The 17007-nt window shown below is 40.6% G+C and overlaps 1 protein-coding gene across 1 annotated transcript in view; it reads left to right on the top strand.

Moving 5' to 3' along the window:
- The window catches only part of Dnah14 (dynein axonemal heavy chain 14), a 229533-nt gene that overhangs the window by 116450 nt on the left and 96076 nt on the right, over positions 1-17007 (top strand). The window contains exons 39-46 of the mRNA XM_013346965.1: positions 2463-2538; positions 4381-4610; positions 5876-5998; positions 9409-9567; positions 10959-11091; positions 13019-13080; positions 13934-14115; positions 15423-15551. Coding sequence (XP_013202419.1) covers positions 2463-2538; positions 4381-4610; positions 5876-5998; positions 9409-9567; positions 10959-11091; positions 13019-13080; positions 13934-14115; positions 15423-15551 — 1094 coding nt within the window. The remainder of the gene's footprint in view (positions 1-2462; positions 2539-4380; positions 4611-5875; positions 5999-9408; positions 9568-10958; positions 11092-13018; positions 13081-13933; positions 14116-15422; positions 15552-17007) is intronic.

The raw sequence follows: 17007 nt of genomic DNA, 5'->3' as shown, positions 1-17007 counted from the left end.
AGCTTAGGTGGTTTAAACAGACAAGGAATCACAGCTTCACAGAGTTAAACAAAGGCAGCATAAACAAAAGTCACGCACCTTAAAAGAATGTTCCCCACCTCTTGTCTGGGTCTGAGTCATTCAGAGTTCACTGAGTTCTGTGATAGCAAACAGGCTGATCCAGCCTGCTGATTGAGACATGAGGGCCATACCTCCTCAAGCTGGAGTTTTGCAGCGGCTGTACCTGTAACAAAGAGTCCCCTTTGGGTCTTTACACCGATGAAATGTGGAGAGGAGCTCAGGCTGACTGATGGCAGCCAGCCAGGGTACCAGGGGAGAGTCCAATCGCTGTCACAGGGAATCTCGTTACCCTATCCCCCAGTGTTTATGTTTCATTCACAAGAAGATAAACATCGGAAGGAATGCTCACGATAACTTATTCTTCACATGAATACTGGTTTTCCAGAATTCAGTAACCCTTGTGGTCATGCTCTGCTTCTGCCTGGCATGCTGGAGAGAGTTTGGTCTCTGTGGCACCTATGAGCTATGTTTATAGGTTCCAAGCAGAGGGAATACAACCTTCCCCTGGTGATGTCTTCTGGGTTCATTTTCTTTGCTTTCTTTGAGGGTAGAGTTGAGCTTGGCTGTTAGCATCATGCATCTAGATGAGCTGGTCACCAGATGTTTTGATCCTATCTTGGGGGCACTGAGTGTCTCTAATGTGTAGACACTGGCGTCCCCTCTTCTCAGGGCATTAGAGTTCAGTGCAAGGGCTTAAAAATGAGACTGGCCAAGTTCCCGAGAAAATGAAACAAATAATCCCGAACTCTTAAAGCAAAAACATCGGCAAATATTCATCTAAATTTTAAAGCCACTCATTCTCTTAGTCCTCTGGGGAATGTGTTTCTGATAAAAGGTTCAGCGTTGGCTTTCTATAGGCCAGGGCTTACAATAACCTCCCGCCCCAATAGTGATGAGAATCATAAGGCACTAGGATAATAGTGGCCCACAGTGGCCCTTGATCTTCAGAAACCAGGAAGAGTCAGTCAAAGAAGAGCAGAAATTATTCTTAGAAAATGATAAAGATATCTACTACACACATGTGAGAACACACATATACACACACAGTAAAGTACCACAAGCTTGAAAGATGAGAGACCAGGAGTCACTTGTCTGTTTCCACACTTGAGCTAAATGCCAAGACAACAACCTACAAAACAAGGAAGCCTCTGGGACCCTCTATGACAACATAGGGAGTTTCTACACAGTAGCTACACGGGGAACTAAAACTATTTACTTTTATAATTTATACTAAGAAAAGAGACATACTCAAACTTATTTTATTCTTTGCTTCGTTTTGTGATAGAGTTTCATGTACCCCAGGCTAATCTTGAATTTCAAGCAAGGATGACCTCCTGCCTATACCTCCTAAATGTGGAATTACAGGGTTGGTCCACCACATACACTTTTATTGTTAAAAAATATGATATTTGGAGAAGATAAATAGATGATAAAAAGAAACTATAACTGGTATATTCAAATTTTTCATAAAGTTGGGAGCAGAAGTATATGCCAAGTATACAAGGTACTGAGAATTAGTCCCCCTCGAAACCCCTTTGTCTCCTCATCGAGCTCCTCAAAGGCTACTCCCCTGAAGAAATGACAACCCCACCCTGCAGCAACCCTTAACCATTCCTTAATATCTCCTCAGGAAAGGATGGGGCCTGTGGGGACTTCCTTACCCTTGGTAGATATTGATGTCTAGAATGTACCAAAGAATAAACTCAAAAAGAAGGTACTGATTGAGACAACCTTCTTAAAGCAATTTAGCAGTGCAGAACATAGTGAGGAATTTGCCTTCATGGTGTTGTTCTAGGACCTTTTATAATTATAATCTGAGAATTATGCAAAGGTCCATACACAGCCGAACTATTTGCAATCATAGAAAAACCTGAATTCCAGCAATGGGAGATTGGCTTAGTAAGTTACACTGCAAGAAAATGCCTCAAAGGACACAAAATGGCACTAAAAGCAGCCTTAAAATCCAAAACCCGGATAAGAACACATGCCTTTTCATTTTTATCTGGGTTTAAAATTTAAAATAATTGTGTGCTTTATGTTATTTCATAAGTAATACAGCAATATTTTAATGGTTGTGGGGGAGAGTGAAACTGTGAGTTACTGCATACTTTTCTGTTTTGAAATGTTCTAAAAGAGATATATTTTAATATTGAGAACGCAAATATTAGAAAACTAAGCTATAAAGAATGAGTCACGATTTATTCTGTTTTCCTCTGTGGAATGGATGACTTGGACAAAAGGAGTCAGGAAGAGACATGCGCAGTCTGCCTGTGATGCTCCAGTGGGAATGACCCTCCCTACAGCGGTTCACAGCTCAACAGTGTTACAGGCTGGGCCTTGTTAGTTAACCTATGAAACTGTAGATCTGTTGTTAATTGTACAAAAATCCTGTCGTTTCTAAGGTGATGATGGAACGGATGACACCTTCACTAGAGAGACAAAAGCTACGAGAGTCAAGTTCAAGAATACAGAAAAGAGGTCAGTTACATTCCTCCAGCAAAGGTGTGCAGAGCCTCCTAGATGTGAAACACCCAATGTCAGTTTTCACAAAAGTACATAAAAAGTCTACATTATTTTTCCCAACTCAGAGTCCTCTGTATAACTAATACAAGATAATCACGTTTTATTATTTTTACATAGATTATTGTAAAAAAAAATTCATCTTGCCCTTACACATTTTAGAATGGAGTAAAATTGTGTTTATTTTACATGTCAGCCATTTATAAGCTACAAAACACTGAACAAGTTATAAAATTTTAAATCTCTACCTCATTTACAAACCTAGAACAGTAATGTGACGTGCTAGCTGTCTAGATCAGTTAGGTTAATAGTCAGGTGCGTGGAGCATTATAGCTATAGAATTATTCCATCTATATTTTTTTCTGGATGGTGGCCTTCGCTGAGCCCACAGTCTAAGTCCCTACAGCCTCCATGGCCAGCAGAGTGACAGTCCATAGAGATCAGGAAGGCAGTTGAGCTCAACACAACTTAGCTGATGTTGGTTCAAACCCTGGGAGTCTGACCCCAGGGGGTTATTTTAGGTAGGTGGAATTTAATGAAAGCATTTATGGTGATAATTAGCTCCACCCCATGTGCATAACAAAGCATTCACAAATCTCTTTGGGCAACAAAGTAAGCTAAATAAAAATTAGGTATGACGACATCGAAACTGTTTGTAAAGGACATGTAACCCCTCCCATAAAGATAGGTTCTGTGGAGTGAGAAGGGCAAGCCTGTGAGAAGGATCTCTGCCTCCAGGCTAGGACGCATGTCCACTCCCAGCCTTTTGGATAGCAGATACCACCTTCCTTCCCTTGATGGAACAGCGCCTCTGGTGCTTACCTGTGAGCACAAGGTGCCCTGTGCCCCCCACATTAACCCGCGATTATTCCTCAGATCGTACTCAACTCAGAGCTTTGTTTATTCCTCCCTGGCCTGTGAAAAAGGCATCACGTCCCCTTCGTTCTGAGCGACTGAGAAATAGTAAACATTTCATAAGTGTTTTCTAAGTTGTGCACAGCAAGACATTTCAGACAGAACTATATAAGTGTACTATGTGCCAACAGTGACTGATGAATTTCAATCTGATAATATCTTAGTTTTTTATAATTTATAATTTTATGATAATATTTAAACAATGTAAGACGTTGGAAGTAGGCCCAATCCTGTTTATTATCATCAATCCTATCACCCCAAAACTCATGGTTCATTAGCCATGAGGAGCCCGGATCAACCTCAACTAGAAAGCAATCTCCTCAGGTTCTGGGTGCCCGTCAGTAGCCATGTTGAACTAAATTAAGACTTGCCAAGAGAAATGCAAAGCAAATCACTGTATACTGGGTCTTTCATGAAACACAGAATTAGCAGATCCTCTCCCCCAGCAAGTAAACTTTCAACTAAAATTCACCTAAAATTAAAAAGGTTTACTTATAAACACTAAATAAAATGATGTGCATATGTAAAGCATGTATATAAATCAAACTATTAAACAAGAATCAAAAATCTATCATGATAAAGGTGTGAATATACATACATTAAATAGAATTATATGTTAAATAGGGGTATATGATAAGTTTGTCAACACATTACCAAAAATAGGTGTAAAACAAAAGTAGGAATGTCTTATAACATATAGTACTTTAAAAATAAACATAATAACTAATTTCTGTGACTGTTATCTGAGTAAAAATTATGTATCTAAATTTTTACATCAATACTCTATTGCAATTTTTAACAAAACTTTCACATAATGTTGAGATAAATTTTCCAACCACTTCATAAAGCTTCTGGCATTAATTTTCGCCCACACAGCTACTACAGGGATGAGAATGCATGGTACCTGGAGAAAAATCCTGAAAAGTTAACAGTAATGATTCAGAAGATCTTCGTGTTTGCATTTACGTGGGCATTTGGAGGGGTTTTAAAACGCGAAGACCAACATGAAGAAGACTTGCTATTTCGTTCAAGTTTTGAACCTGATTCTCTTGCAGAAGTAACCTACAATTTTGACAACCTTGTTCATGAATTATTTGAAGAAGAGTCAGAAAGAGGTCAGTTACCTACCAGTTATAAACTAGTTTATTTTTGTTAAAACTATAAAATCTAAATTATACACAAAATAGCAAGATGATGGAAAATGTGTTCAGTGGGTAAAGAATATTAAGGTCTTTGTTTGGATAGAAATATTAAAAAGTTTTGGATTAATCAGGACAATATATAAATCAGTATATTTGAAACAAACAGAATGCTAAAAATAAACTAATAAGTATATGTGATACAAATACAAAATAAGGCAGAGGAGCAGTAAAGTAAAATAGAAGCCAAAAGTTAAAGCAGATTAAAGAATACTATATTTAAAAATAATAGTAACCTGCAGGGGCTGAGGAGATGGTTCGGAGGGTAATAGAATTTTCTTTGCAAGAATTAATCTCTGAGTTCGAATCCTGCACCCACTTTAAAATCCAGGCCTGGTTGCTTGTGCCTGCTAGCCCAGCACTGGGGTACGGAGATAGAAGGGTTCTGGGACCAGCAACCCTAGCCAGATGGTAGGTTTCTGGCTCAGGGAGAGCCTCACTGTGTCGTGGGAATGACGTGGACAGTGACAGCAGACACCTGCTCTCCTGCTCTGGCCTCCACATGTGCGCTCACACAGGCATGTACCACACACACAAGGATCCACAAACCACTGTGAACTCGTCTGACTTTAACAGCATAGTTTTATCGACAAAATTTGTAAGGATTCTGAGAGAAAACAAGCAACTGGAAAATCATGGTCAAGTGTGGCGCGTGCCTATAGTTGCAGGGCTTGGAGAGTGGAGGCAGGGAGACATCCTTGAGTATATAGCGAGTTTGAGTCAAGCCTGGGCTACATAAGACCTTGTCTCAAAAAGAAAACATAACAAACCATTTTAATATATCTCTAACAGAAACTGAAAGAAGAAAACAAGCCATGCAAACTAACAAGGTGTATATTAATATATCAACTGTGGTATATGGTTGGGCATGTACACCCATGAGTGTGCTGCTGGGATTTACTAGCCTTTACACACACAGCAATAAGAAGCACTTTGGGATAAGATTTCATAGGCCATTTGATCACAGTTTACCCTCGTCTACATGGGAAATGATTTAAAAAGTTAATCAACCTTTGCTCATGTACAAATCAATATGAGAGGAAATGGCCAGCCTGTTTTAAGTAGCTGCATGAACTCCAGTGGGCTCCTGGCCCACAAACCCTTCCCTTCAGGTGGAGCTCATGGCATTGGTGAACTGGTGAGCTGCTGTCTTACTGGATTCTTGCATCTGTTGTTTTCAGACGGAGGTATCAACTTACCAGGTGGTGAACGGTCTATATTTGGGTATTTTGTGGACTTACAGAATTGTGAGTTTATGCCTTGGTCAGATTTAGTTCCTAGTGCTCAGACAATAATTCAGAGAGGTAAGTATATTATTTTTAAAGGCTTTCAGCTTTTCTAAGATTCTATAAGTATATTAATCATAAAGATAGATGTGTTAGCACCACTGAGGGTTGACATGTTCCAGTATTTATCTTTGTAGGGGTAGCTTTTCTTCACGTTAATAAGATGTGCCTTGAGATCACCTTAGAACATTACTTTATAAGAAATTTGTAGTAGGGGCTGAAGAGATGGCTCCAAGATGAAGAGCACTGGCTACTCTTCTAGAGGTCCCGGGTTCATTTCCCAGCCCCCACATAGAAGCTCACAGCTATCTGTAACTCAAGATCCAGGTGATCTGTAACCCTCTTCTGGCCTCCCTGGGCACCAGACATGCATATGATGCACAGATATAAATGTCGTCAAAATACCCATAGATATAAAATAAATAATTTTTAAATGTGTAGTATATTTAGACACATTATTGGAGAGGCTCACCAATGACAGTGTCTATTGGTTTAACTAGCTGTGCTCACTAACCAATAATGCAAAGTAACTCTTTCAAAGTAAGAAAACACATGCACACAAGATCGTGTAGCTGTTTGTAAAAAAGAAGGTGTTTATGTTGGATCACTCCTAGAATCCCAGCACTTCGGAGACTGAGACAGGACAATAGCCATTAGCTCAAGTCCAGTCTGGAATTCATAGTACTAGTCCAGCCTTTAGCCCCTATCTCAAAAGAGCAACAACAAAAAAGAAGAAAACGATGGTTTAATTTTCATGCCAGCAGTTATCCATATTAGCAACCTGTCTCTGCCTATCACAGAAGAGCCTTCATCCTGCTGAACTCTGGGAGCTTGGTAGGAGATGAAGACAAGAACTTAATGACAAAACCTCATTAAAATTAAAGTTAAAAGTTATTTCAGTTTTACAGTTTTTCAACTCTCTAGTGGTGTGAATACTTGTGGAACAGAAATTATGAATTCTTTAGTTTCCATTTGGGTCTTTCCCAGGCTGGTCAGAAGCAGAATGATTCCTGCAGCTCTGGGGAGTCGCCAGTGGCTGCAGCTCCCAGGCAGCACAGAACCTCAGGGTGAACAGCCCACCTTCCCCTAGTATGCTGTGCCGCTGAACTAGAAGTTTCCGTTGTATTAAATGCATTTCAAATAGCAATTTTTTTAACTTACCATAGGTTTATTGGAAGTAGCTCCATCATAAGTTGAAGAGCATGTGTATAAAGTATTAATAAATGAATGATTGGGGGTGCTGAGGAAAAGTGGAGGCAGTGGGAGCCAGGTCGACAAGGCAGCTACCTCCAGGAAGCTACAGCAGAGATGGCCTGCTTGCCAGAAGTCCTTGTGGAAACATGGGTTCTGTCGCCACTGCCCCACAGCCCTGACATTTTTAGCCTCAGCCTCCTTAGTCATGGCTGGCGGTAAAAGCATGGAGAAGAAAGATCGCACCACCAAAGTCTTCAGACTGTCAAATGAGCCAACGTCAGAAATAGACGTGGACTTAATGACTCCAAGTGACACCCAAGAGGTTAGATTTGTGCCATTAAGAAAAATAGTTCAGTGGATAAAGGCCACCAAACCTGGTGACCTGAGTTTGATCCCCTGACATCCACAGGGTCCTCTGAGCTCTGCCTGCTCACTGTGGCATATATACGACCACATATACATAAACAAAAATCTTTTTAAAAAAGACTCCATGGTGGTCTCTGACCAGTGTAGAAGATGGGGAAACTGTAGAGTTTAATGTGGTGGAAGAAAAGGAATGCTGAAGCAGCCAGTGGGACTGGCCTGCAAGGCGTTCTCAGAACGGTTTAGCGCTGCTAGCTAGGCGCAGCTCCAGCCAAGGCTGCTTTGGCGGAGGCCATGGACCTCTTAGTAACACTGCTAAGAGGGAGCCGAAGATGCTCACTGAAGTCTACACCACCCCCCAAGGCACCTCGTGCCTGGTCTTCAAATAAAAAGTCAGCTTGAAGATACTTGAAGGAGTTACAAAGTATAAAACATGGCAAGGCCAAGGCTAGAGAGATGGTCTGGAGGTTAAGAACACTTGCTGCACTTAACAGAGAACCGAGTTTCAATTCCTAAAACCTTCATGAAGGCTCACAACCATCTGTCACTCCACCTCCAGCGGATCCAGTTCCCTCTTCCGGCCGCTGTGCACACAGTGCAGACAGACGTCCAGGCAAAACAGTTACACATGTAACATACAGTAATACTTAAGTGACACGGGCAATTTAAGGAAGAATTGAGTAGAGCTGTTTTAAAAATGTGTATTTATTGTATGTGTGCGCATGATGTAGGCGTGCACACACGTGTATGGTGGGAGGGGCACATGTGCTGTGGCAGCTGTGGGGAAGTAATATCGATCCTCATCACCACCACACTGGTGAAGGATTTGTTGAATAAATCCTTAGTGTTTTAAATAACACTAATAAAAACATGTTGGCTTAGAAGAATCTCTAAATTCACTACAAGTGAGGGATGGAACAGAATCTACATGGGAATTAGTAGTTAGAAAAAGCTATGGCTCAGTGTGGTGTCTTTGTGTGTGCTTTGAATCTGTCCTGTCGGCTACTGTTTACGAAGAGGAAGAATAAACAAGGCTGAGTAAACACGGCTGCGTCAGGACCAACCGACAGTTCGGCTGTGCGCTGGTGCAATGAGGGAAGAATTCGGATACAGGTTTCTTTAAAGGGTGTGATACAGGGCAGAGAGTAAGGGAGCAATCTCTGGAGCCCACGTAAAGGTGGAAGGAGAGGACCAACTCCACAAAGTTGTCCTCTGACACACACACACACACACACACACACACACACACACACACACTACAGTAGACAACAGTAATAATAAGGTGAAGTTTTAAAACAAGGATCAGGGTAACACTCTAGAGAACAGTTTTGTTTGTTTGTTTGGTTGGTTGGTTGGTTGGTTTTTGTTTTGTTCTATCTCGTGTGTCTGTCTGTCTGTGTTTTATTTCACAATGAATTGTCTGTATCCAACTGTTCTTTACTTTTGGAAATGTCAGTTTCCTGAGGTCCAGATAATAAGGTTCAAGGTTCATAAACACTTGTATGACCAAAACGTCTAGCAGAAAAGAGTCTGGATGACAGGAAGGGCAGCAAGAGAAGCGGGTTCTTAGGGCAACAGGCAGCCTTGGAAAGAGAGCTGCTCCCCCATCCTTCTATCAAGAAGGACTAGACCAGCAGGTTGGGGTAGGAAAGCCAGCTGACTCTAGGAATGTGCACGATATCTTGGACAGCTGAGCGTGCAGGAAGAGCAGTCTCTGAGGCCCATCAAAGAACTCAGGCACATCTAACAACACTGGCCAGTCTGTCCATGTCCACGTTGCCACGTGCCCAGAGAATACCGAAGAGCAAAAATTATTGGCTGCTATCTTATTCAAGGTCACCTGGAACTTACACAGTGTTTTCCGACCTTAGGGACATCGTTACTGACTGACTTCCAGGGATCGAGTGACAGTGTGCTGAGGATGAAGGAGTGCGGGGAGCATGTGAACTACATTGCTACCCGGGACACCATCTGCCTGTCTTTCCTCGTGAGCCTTCTCCTGAAGAATTCCTGCCCCGTACTTCTCACAGGTATTGAAAAGAAGCAAAGGAATTTCCAGGTCAGGAAGAAGTTGAACAATTCCTGGGTCTAGCCATTTTTAAGTGAGAATTGACTAATCGGCCCTGCAAGTTTAGAGAGCCTGATTTCCACAGATCTACCAACAGCCTATGAAAGCCCGTTTTAACCAAGGACATTATAAGCTTGCCTATGTGTTCCTTGTCTTCCTTCTTCTCCGCCCAGCTTCCCTTTTTGTTCTTGCTGAGTGGCCCAGCCTGTTACTAAACAGGTGATCCTCCTGCCTCAACCTCCCAAGTGCTGGAATTATGGGTGTGCCCACCACTCCAGACTTGGATGTTATAGTTTTTCATCTTTTCGTTATATTAAAGACAAACTCTAGAAAGATACACATGGGATGAACGTGTGGTTGACCTCCACAGTCCAGAGGCCCTGGTCCTTAGAGGGCCACCTCCGCGAATGCCAAATGTCTAATTAAACTTAAGCAATTTGTAAAGATGGCATAAAATTCTTCCAGCCTTCTACCAAAGGAGTAACTCAATACAGTTCCTGTCCATTCTGAGTATTTATCCAACCCATTGACTAACAGTTTCCTGTCTCTGACCTGTGTTGTGTATCCCTAGAGAATAATAGAGTGTTCCCAGGGACACACACAAAGAAGTTCAGCAGTGTGACACTCAGATTACACACAGTCACCTCCAATTTGTCTAAGGAAACTCTTACATTTTTCTGTCTTGTGAACTTGGAGTCATGAGTCCTTGTTCTGCTTCAGTAAGTTTATATTTAAATGCCACCTTAGACGGTGTTAGCACAAAAAAAAAAAAAAATTAAGGGAACTGGGTGTTGTGATATAGGTCTGTAATTCCAGTACTCATGAGGCGAAGGCAGGAAGATTGTTGAGTTCAAGGCCTGGAGGTGGGATGGAGAAGAGGCTTAGGGTCTGCAATACTTGCAGAGGGCTCAGGTTCATTTCCTAGCAGCTTCGTGGTTCAGAACCATCTGTAACTTCAGTCCCAGGAGAGTCTGCAACCTTCACGGGCAGGTGTCGCACATCATGTGCACATGCATACAGATACAGCACTCATGCACATAAAATGTCTGTTTTTAATTGATTTTGCTTCATTTGGTTCAAAGAGTCTTATTTAACACAGTTCTAGTGTGCTAAGCAAGAAACAGTTGTGATGGGCTTAAATGGACATTAAATAAAAAATACAATTATCTCCTAATCTGTCTTTTGTAAGAATATAAATCAGACAGCTTGAAAGAAATTTACATTAAGTTCTAATTAACTTCTCTCACCTTTAAAACAGAAGAACAAAAATGTGCTTTCCATACCAATTCAAATGAATACATGTCTACTAGCTCAGGCTAACATGTGGACATGTGTAATGCATCTCCCCCTCAGGAGACACTGGTGTCGGGAAGACCACTACCATCACGGAGATGCTTGACAAGCTAGAGGGCCGAGGAACATTCGATATAAAATTCGGGTCAATTTTAGGAAAAGTCCTGTTACATAATGAAATTAAAAGAACAAGGTATAAATATATATATATCAAACTTTAAATTTGACTTATCTGGCAAAAATGTTTCCTTGATGAATGTGGAGTTTGTTCTTACAAAGCAACTTTTATATAATGATGAGAATTATTCAAATGAGGCAATAAGAAAAAATATTTTCCCAATCTCTCCTAATATATATATACATACATGTTAACGGTACCCTCCATACCCATGTGATACACCTTGAAATCAGGCTTCTCCTATTTGCATTCATGAGCAGACACCCATTTCTACCCACCTCTTTCTCAGCCCCTGACACCTACCCGTGTTTTTGCTTTCACGAATTGAGCTTTCTTCATATTCTCAGTATATTGGAGGCTATAAAGAATTTAATCCTTCTTGCCTGGCTTAGTTCACTTTTTATGGCAATAGCCTCTTGTTTAATTAATATTCACTTGTATTATATTCTTTTTGTTTTAATTTTTGAGATTATGTATTTGTACAGGGTGTGTGCATGTGAATGCCAATGCCTGGCAGAGCCCTGAAGAGAGCTTGGTATACCCTGAAGCTGGAGTTTGGGGTCATTATGTGCTGTTTGACGTGAGTGTTAGCTACCAAACTCCAGTCCTCCACAAGAGCAGTGAAGCTCTTCAGCACAGGCTTCTTTCCAGCCCTGTAATTACTTCTGCCTTTTTCTTTCTGTTCAGGATTGCAGTGTCTGTTTGGAGTCTTGTGATTCCAAAAGAAAAATGAAAACTAGTTTGAGTTTTGATTGATATTGCATTGAATTTGTAGATCATTTTAGGCATTATAAACATTATAACAGTATTGATTTTTCTAAACCATGAATACTGGCTATAGTTTCAGATATTGTGCGACTTTTCAGCTTCATTATGGTTTTCAGTATCGATTTTTTTACTTATTGATAAATGATTATTATAGCCTTTGTCCTTTATTCTATACTATGCTGCCTCAAATTTTATTGTTTGTATATGGTGGACCATCCTTACATCCCAAGGATAGATCTCACTTGATCATGAAGAATAGTCTCTTTCATGCACTGTTGAGTTTGGGGTTGTAAGCTTTCTGTTGAAGATTTTTGTATCTGTATTCCTAAGTGATAGTGTCCTGAAATTCTATTTGTTTACAGAATTGTTCTGGCTTTCTTATCTGGTCAATGCTGACTTTATGAAATGGGTTTGGAAATATTCTACATTCATCCTTTTGGTAGCATGTGGCATTAGTATCCATTCTTCTTTAAATAATGAGTAGAATGCAGTGTGAAACCACAGTTCTGAGATGCTTTTTCTCTAATGGCCAACTTTTTGTTACTGATTTAATCTTTTTCCTTATTGGTTCACCCTAATTTTCTGTTTAGAGGGAAATCTTTACTTTTCTCCAGAGTGTTAACAGATAGGTTCATTCCTTTAAGTCAGATATACTTCCATTTATTTTTAAATATAACTAAGTTTAGAACCATGCATTTTATATAACATAAAATGTAACTATAAGCTATTTTCCTCCTGGAAAAATGCACCTCAGATAACTCACAAAGGTTTGCATAATATCTGCTTGTCGTGATAGAAATAAAGCATCTGCATCTGAAATATGAAAAGACTTTTTACAAGGAGCTTGTGCTTATCATTCTGAACTTTGTCTTCCTCTTCCTAAAAGAAAAATATAATCCTGTTTTGCAAATAAAAAATTCTGAAATAAAACACATTTCTAAAACTAAGTCTCACATTGTTAAAATATTAGAGAAGCATGGTTTTTTGTTGTAGCTAAAAGGAAAGTGGCAGGTGGAGAGGGCTTAGGGCTATAGCAGTGTGAACAGCAAAACAACCTTTTCTTGTGGGAAATCGAAGTAAAAATCAATGACGTGCAGTTGCTTTGATTAGACTTTATCACTACAGCTAAAATGATGAACTAATTTGCGGTCCTTTATATGTTTGGTCCCAACAGCCTAAGGCAGAATATCAACATCTTGATTGCTGAGACCTACAAAGCAGCACTCGGAGGTTTTGGTAAGTGTGCAACCCACGGGGTCAACCTTCTCATTCCCTACTGTAAGAAATCATAAAGTCAAAGCTAGAATTTCTTTAATCCAGCACTTGGGAGGCAGAGGCAGGTGGATCTCTGTGACTTCAAGGCCAGCCTGATCTGCAAAGCTAGTTCCAGGACAGCTAGAGCTGTTACACAGAGAAACCCTGTCTTAGAAAAAAATAGAAAGAAAGGAGAGAGAGAAAGAGAGAGAGGGGGAGAGAGACAGAGAGACCTGGAATTGTTCATTTAAAATACAACCTGTTGGAAATTATCCAGAACCCACTCAAAACTCCTGAAAAGGTACAAGAGACTATGGTGGAGAAGCCCGTGTGCGTTCGCAGGTGAGTCCTGTCATCCTGGTAGAAGGTGCTGTCTGGTTGCTGCTTCCCTGGTTTTCAACACAATACAGGAGAAAGTCATGACTCTGCAGCTCTCAGGCCAGGACTCCTGACAGCAGACACATGAATGCCAGAGGGACTGTGGGGTCCCAAACCACTGCAGCAGCATCCTCTGTATCCCTCAGAATGAGGCTTGCCCTGGAACAAGACCTGCATGCTGCTTTCCAGTCGTTCAGTTGGATGTCTCCAACATACACAAACGAGAAGAGGGCTCCCTCAGCTTTCATACCGCTGCATGTACTTTGGGTTCTGACACACAGTCTACAGTGAGAACTCACAGAGCCATTGCAAGCTGCTGTTCCTCTTTGAGCACTGTCGTTAAAAGAACAACAATAAGATAGAATTGCTCATTTCAAATTTCTTAACACCCTAAAATAGAGCAAATCTTTCTTAAACTGCCCTAAATTTATTTCTCTTTTTGTATTTGGCATTGTAGATCAGAGTACAAGGAGAGTAGAGATTAAGAATGATGAAACCCCAGTTAAAAATGACAAAGGAATTATAGTCTCTACAATAAACTTCACCACCAACATGACAGCCACCAAAACCAAGGAGCTGATTCTACGGAAGTTAGTCAGAAGGACCAAAGACATACTTGGAGCCCCGAAAAACAACAGGGTAATAAAGCCCCTCTAGGCTGTCCGCTTATACAAATCAAGTAACAAATTGGCTCGTTTTTGTTAGTAAGAAGGAGAACACACACTCCTGAGCATTGTTTAAAAATGCCCTTAGAATGGGGACTTTGATTTTCAAACCAGTGTATTCCTCTTTCAGTGTGATGGTTTTCAGGGTGAGAATCACTAAGACCAGCAGAATTTGCCGAAATCTGCATGAAGGTTGTCTGGAGGCTGAGCTAGCTGCTGGTGCTTGGTAGCTGTAGCTTCTTGCTCTTTTTCTTCCACTGCACAAAGCTCTAACAGAAAGAGGAGCTTCTAGAACTTACAGACTCGGAGCAGGCATGAAGGAAATGACTTATGGGAACCCGGCAGGCATTGGGTGGCATTGGATGCTCTTCATCTCTCCTCCAGTCTGTTTGGCGTGAATCAACTGCCCATTTATTATCTGAGTCACAATTGGAATTTATGATCACTGACTTCCATTCAACAGCCCCATGTTTGTTCACTGTCAAGAGATTTACAAGAATTACAAAGAGACCTACACAGGGCCCCTAGGAGTCCCTGCTCACAATGCTGGGTTACCTTTAGTAGGTCTTCAGTATTTGCTTCAGATTCACCGAAGATAACGGATAAAACTGATCTTTACCCACATGAATAAAATGCAGTTGAGAAACATGACTGCCAGTCTATGTTCCAAGAGGGGAAAACAGTGTTTTCCTAAAAATAATAATAACAGTAATAGTGACAGTTACAAATTGGGAAATTAAAGCAGCTATTTGTATTTTTATTTCAGAAAAATAAACACAAGCAAAAGATTTCATTGCATGGAGATTATGATCAATACACTTAGCTGTATAATATTGTCCTAGGTAAAAAAAAAGTAATACAGATTTAAAAAGTGGAATATGTTTCTGAATTTTCTTTCCCAATCATGGTGCATATGAAATAGGAAGGCTAAATCCTACAACAGGGCTTTGCCAAGAACAAGCACACGATAAGAAAGGGCTTAGTGAGCTGCACATTCAGAAGCAAGAGCCACAGTTAGTTAAATTGCTTTATCAGCACCAAAACCTTGCCTAAGTATTATGCAGCTGTGTCAGGACCAAGGGTGGATAGTTTCTGTGGGTTTGAACACTTGCTGTCTTCTAAGACCATAGCTTCAAAATAGATTTAATCTTCTTCAATTTTTAATTTTTAAAAAGCAGATTATTGCATATCATTTTGTTCTTGAACAATAAGATATTGGTAATTCAGAATTTTTCAAAGGGTATACTAATTAATACTTTTAAACTTTCCGTCTTCCTCAAGATTGTAGTATATATTGATGATTTGAATATGCCGGTACCAGACACAAGTGGAGCACAGCCACCCCTGGAATTGATCAGACAGTTATTAGAAATGGGTGGGCTTTATGATACTGAAAGAAACACATGGAAGGTACAGTATATACTAAGATTTTTTTCCTCACTAAATATTGTTACTAAATGCTTACAGCAATGTTGAGTGATGAATTTAGACAGTGTTCATGTTGAGATCCTGTTCTGGTTCCTTCTCTGGAAATCTCTGCCCTTTGTTCCAAAACTGACTCCACCAATCTCAACTGTCCTGTTGTCATATCTCTCCTCCGGGAGATGAAACGACAGTGTTGCAAAGCTTCATGTCTCAGGCAGACTTAAGCTAAGGTCCCAAACGAATCACGCTCGCTAGTGGGTGGCATTGGCTCAGACACTAGCCCAACAGTTCAAGTCACCATCCACCTAAGGCAGAGAGGAAAAGTGCAGTCCTCCAGAGAGAATCTGAGAGAGATGGAGGAAGGAGAACAGGAAATGGGTCCTAGAATACACAGCCTGGACAACGGCCCTAAAATGACCAGAAAATAATCACAGCAGGTCTTTGGTGGGATATCTGCAGCCCCAACATGGACATGGGAAGGACCAGGGCTGTCAAAAGCGCCCCATTGGGATAGACTGGGTTCTGATCTGACTCTAGCCACCAGCACACCACCACTGTGGTTTTGTGGTGAATCAGGATCAATATGATGTTACTTCGAGCATCTTCTCATCCCAGGCCAGACCTGGCCCCAACAGAGATACATTCCTGTGATAACTCATTCATCAACAGCATCCTCTTTGCTAGCCTTAACAACCTGTTGCTTATTTCCCAATGACCTCTTGTTAATTTTAATTTACGTAGAATCAGTGGGCATTCCTATGGGTACAGGGTGACATTTTGCTATATTTATACAAGACTTAATCATGAAATTTGAGCAATTAGCTCATGAATCACCTCCAACACTTATCATTTCCTTTAAGTAATGATATCCCAAATTCTCCCATCTAGTGATCTGGGGATGTATGCTATTCACTGTGGTTACTCTAGTGCACCTTGTAACTTTGCTCTGTGGTCTATAACTGGTCACGCTGTCGACTGCTATGCTATGCTGAAATTTCTTGTTTGGTATGATCCCACATGTCTACGTTAGTTTTGTCTCTTATGTTTTTGAACTTCTTTGTCCAGACAAGTGTTGTGATGTGTTTCCCCATGTTTTCTTCTGTAACTGGATATTGCTCATATGTTTCCCAGCCACCCAGACCCAAATAATCACACAAAAACTGTATTAATTACAACCCTGCTTGGTGGATGGCTCAGGCATCTTAGTAACTAATTCTTACATCTTAAATTAACCCATTTCTATTAATCTACATATCACCATGAGGTTGTAGACTACTGGTAAGGATCCAGTATCTTTCAGCTACATGGCATCTCTTTGACTCTGCCCTCTCTCTCTCTCTCTTCTCTCTCTCTCTCTCTCTCTCTCTCTCTCTCTCTCTCTCTCTCTCTCTCTCTCTCTCCAAGAAAACAAGTACACTTAAATATCTAAATGGCCATTTTT

Source organism: Microtus ochrogaster, chromosome 6, assembly GCF_000317375.1.
Source record: "Microtus ochrogaster isolate Prairie Vole_2 chromosome 6, MicOch1.0, whole genome shotgun sequence".
NCBI lineage: Eukaryota > Metazoa > Chordata > Mammalia > Rodentia > Cricetidae > Microtus > Microtus ochrogaster.
The sequence above is the reverse complement of the archived record's forward strand: the minus strand, read 5'-3'. Positions and strand labels throughout refer to the sequence as shown.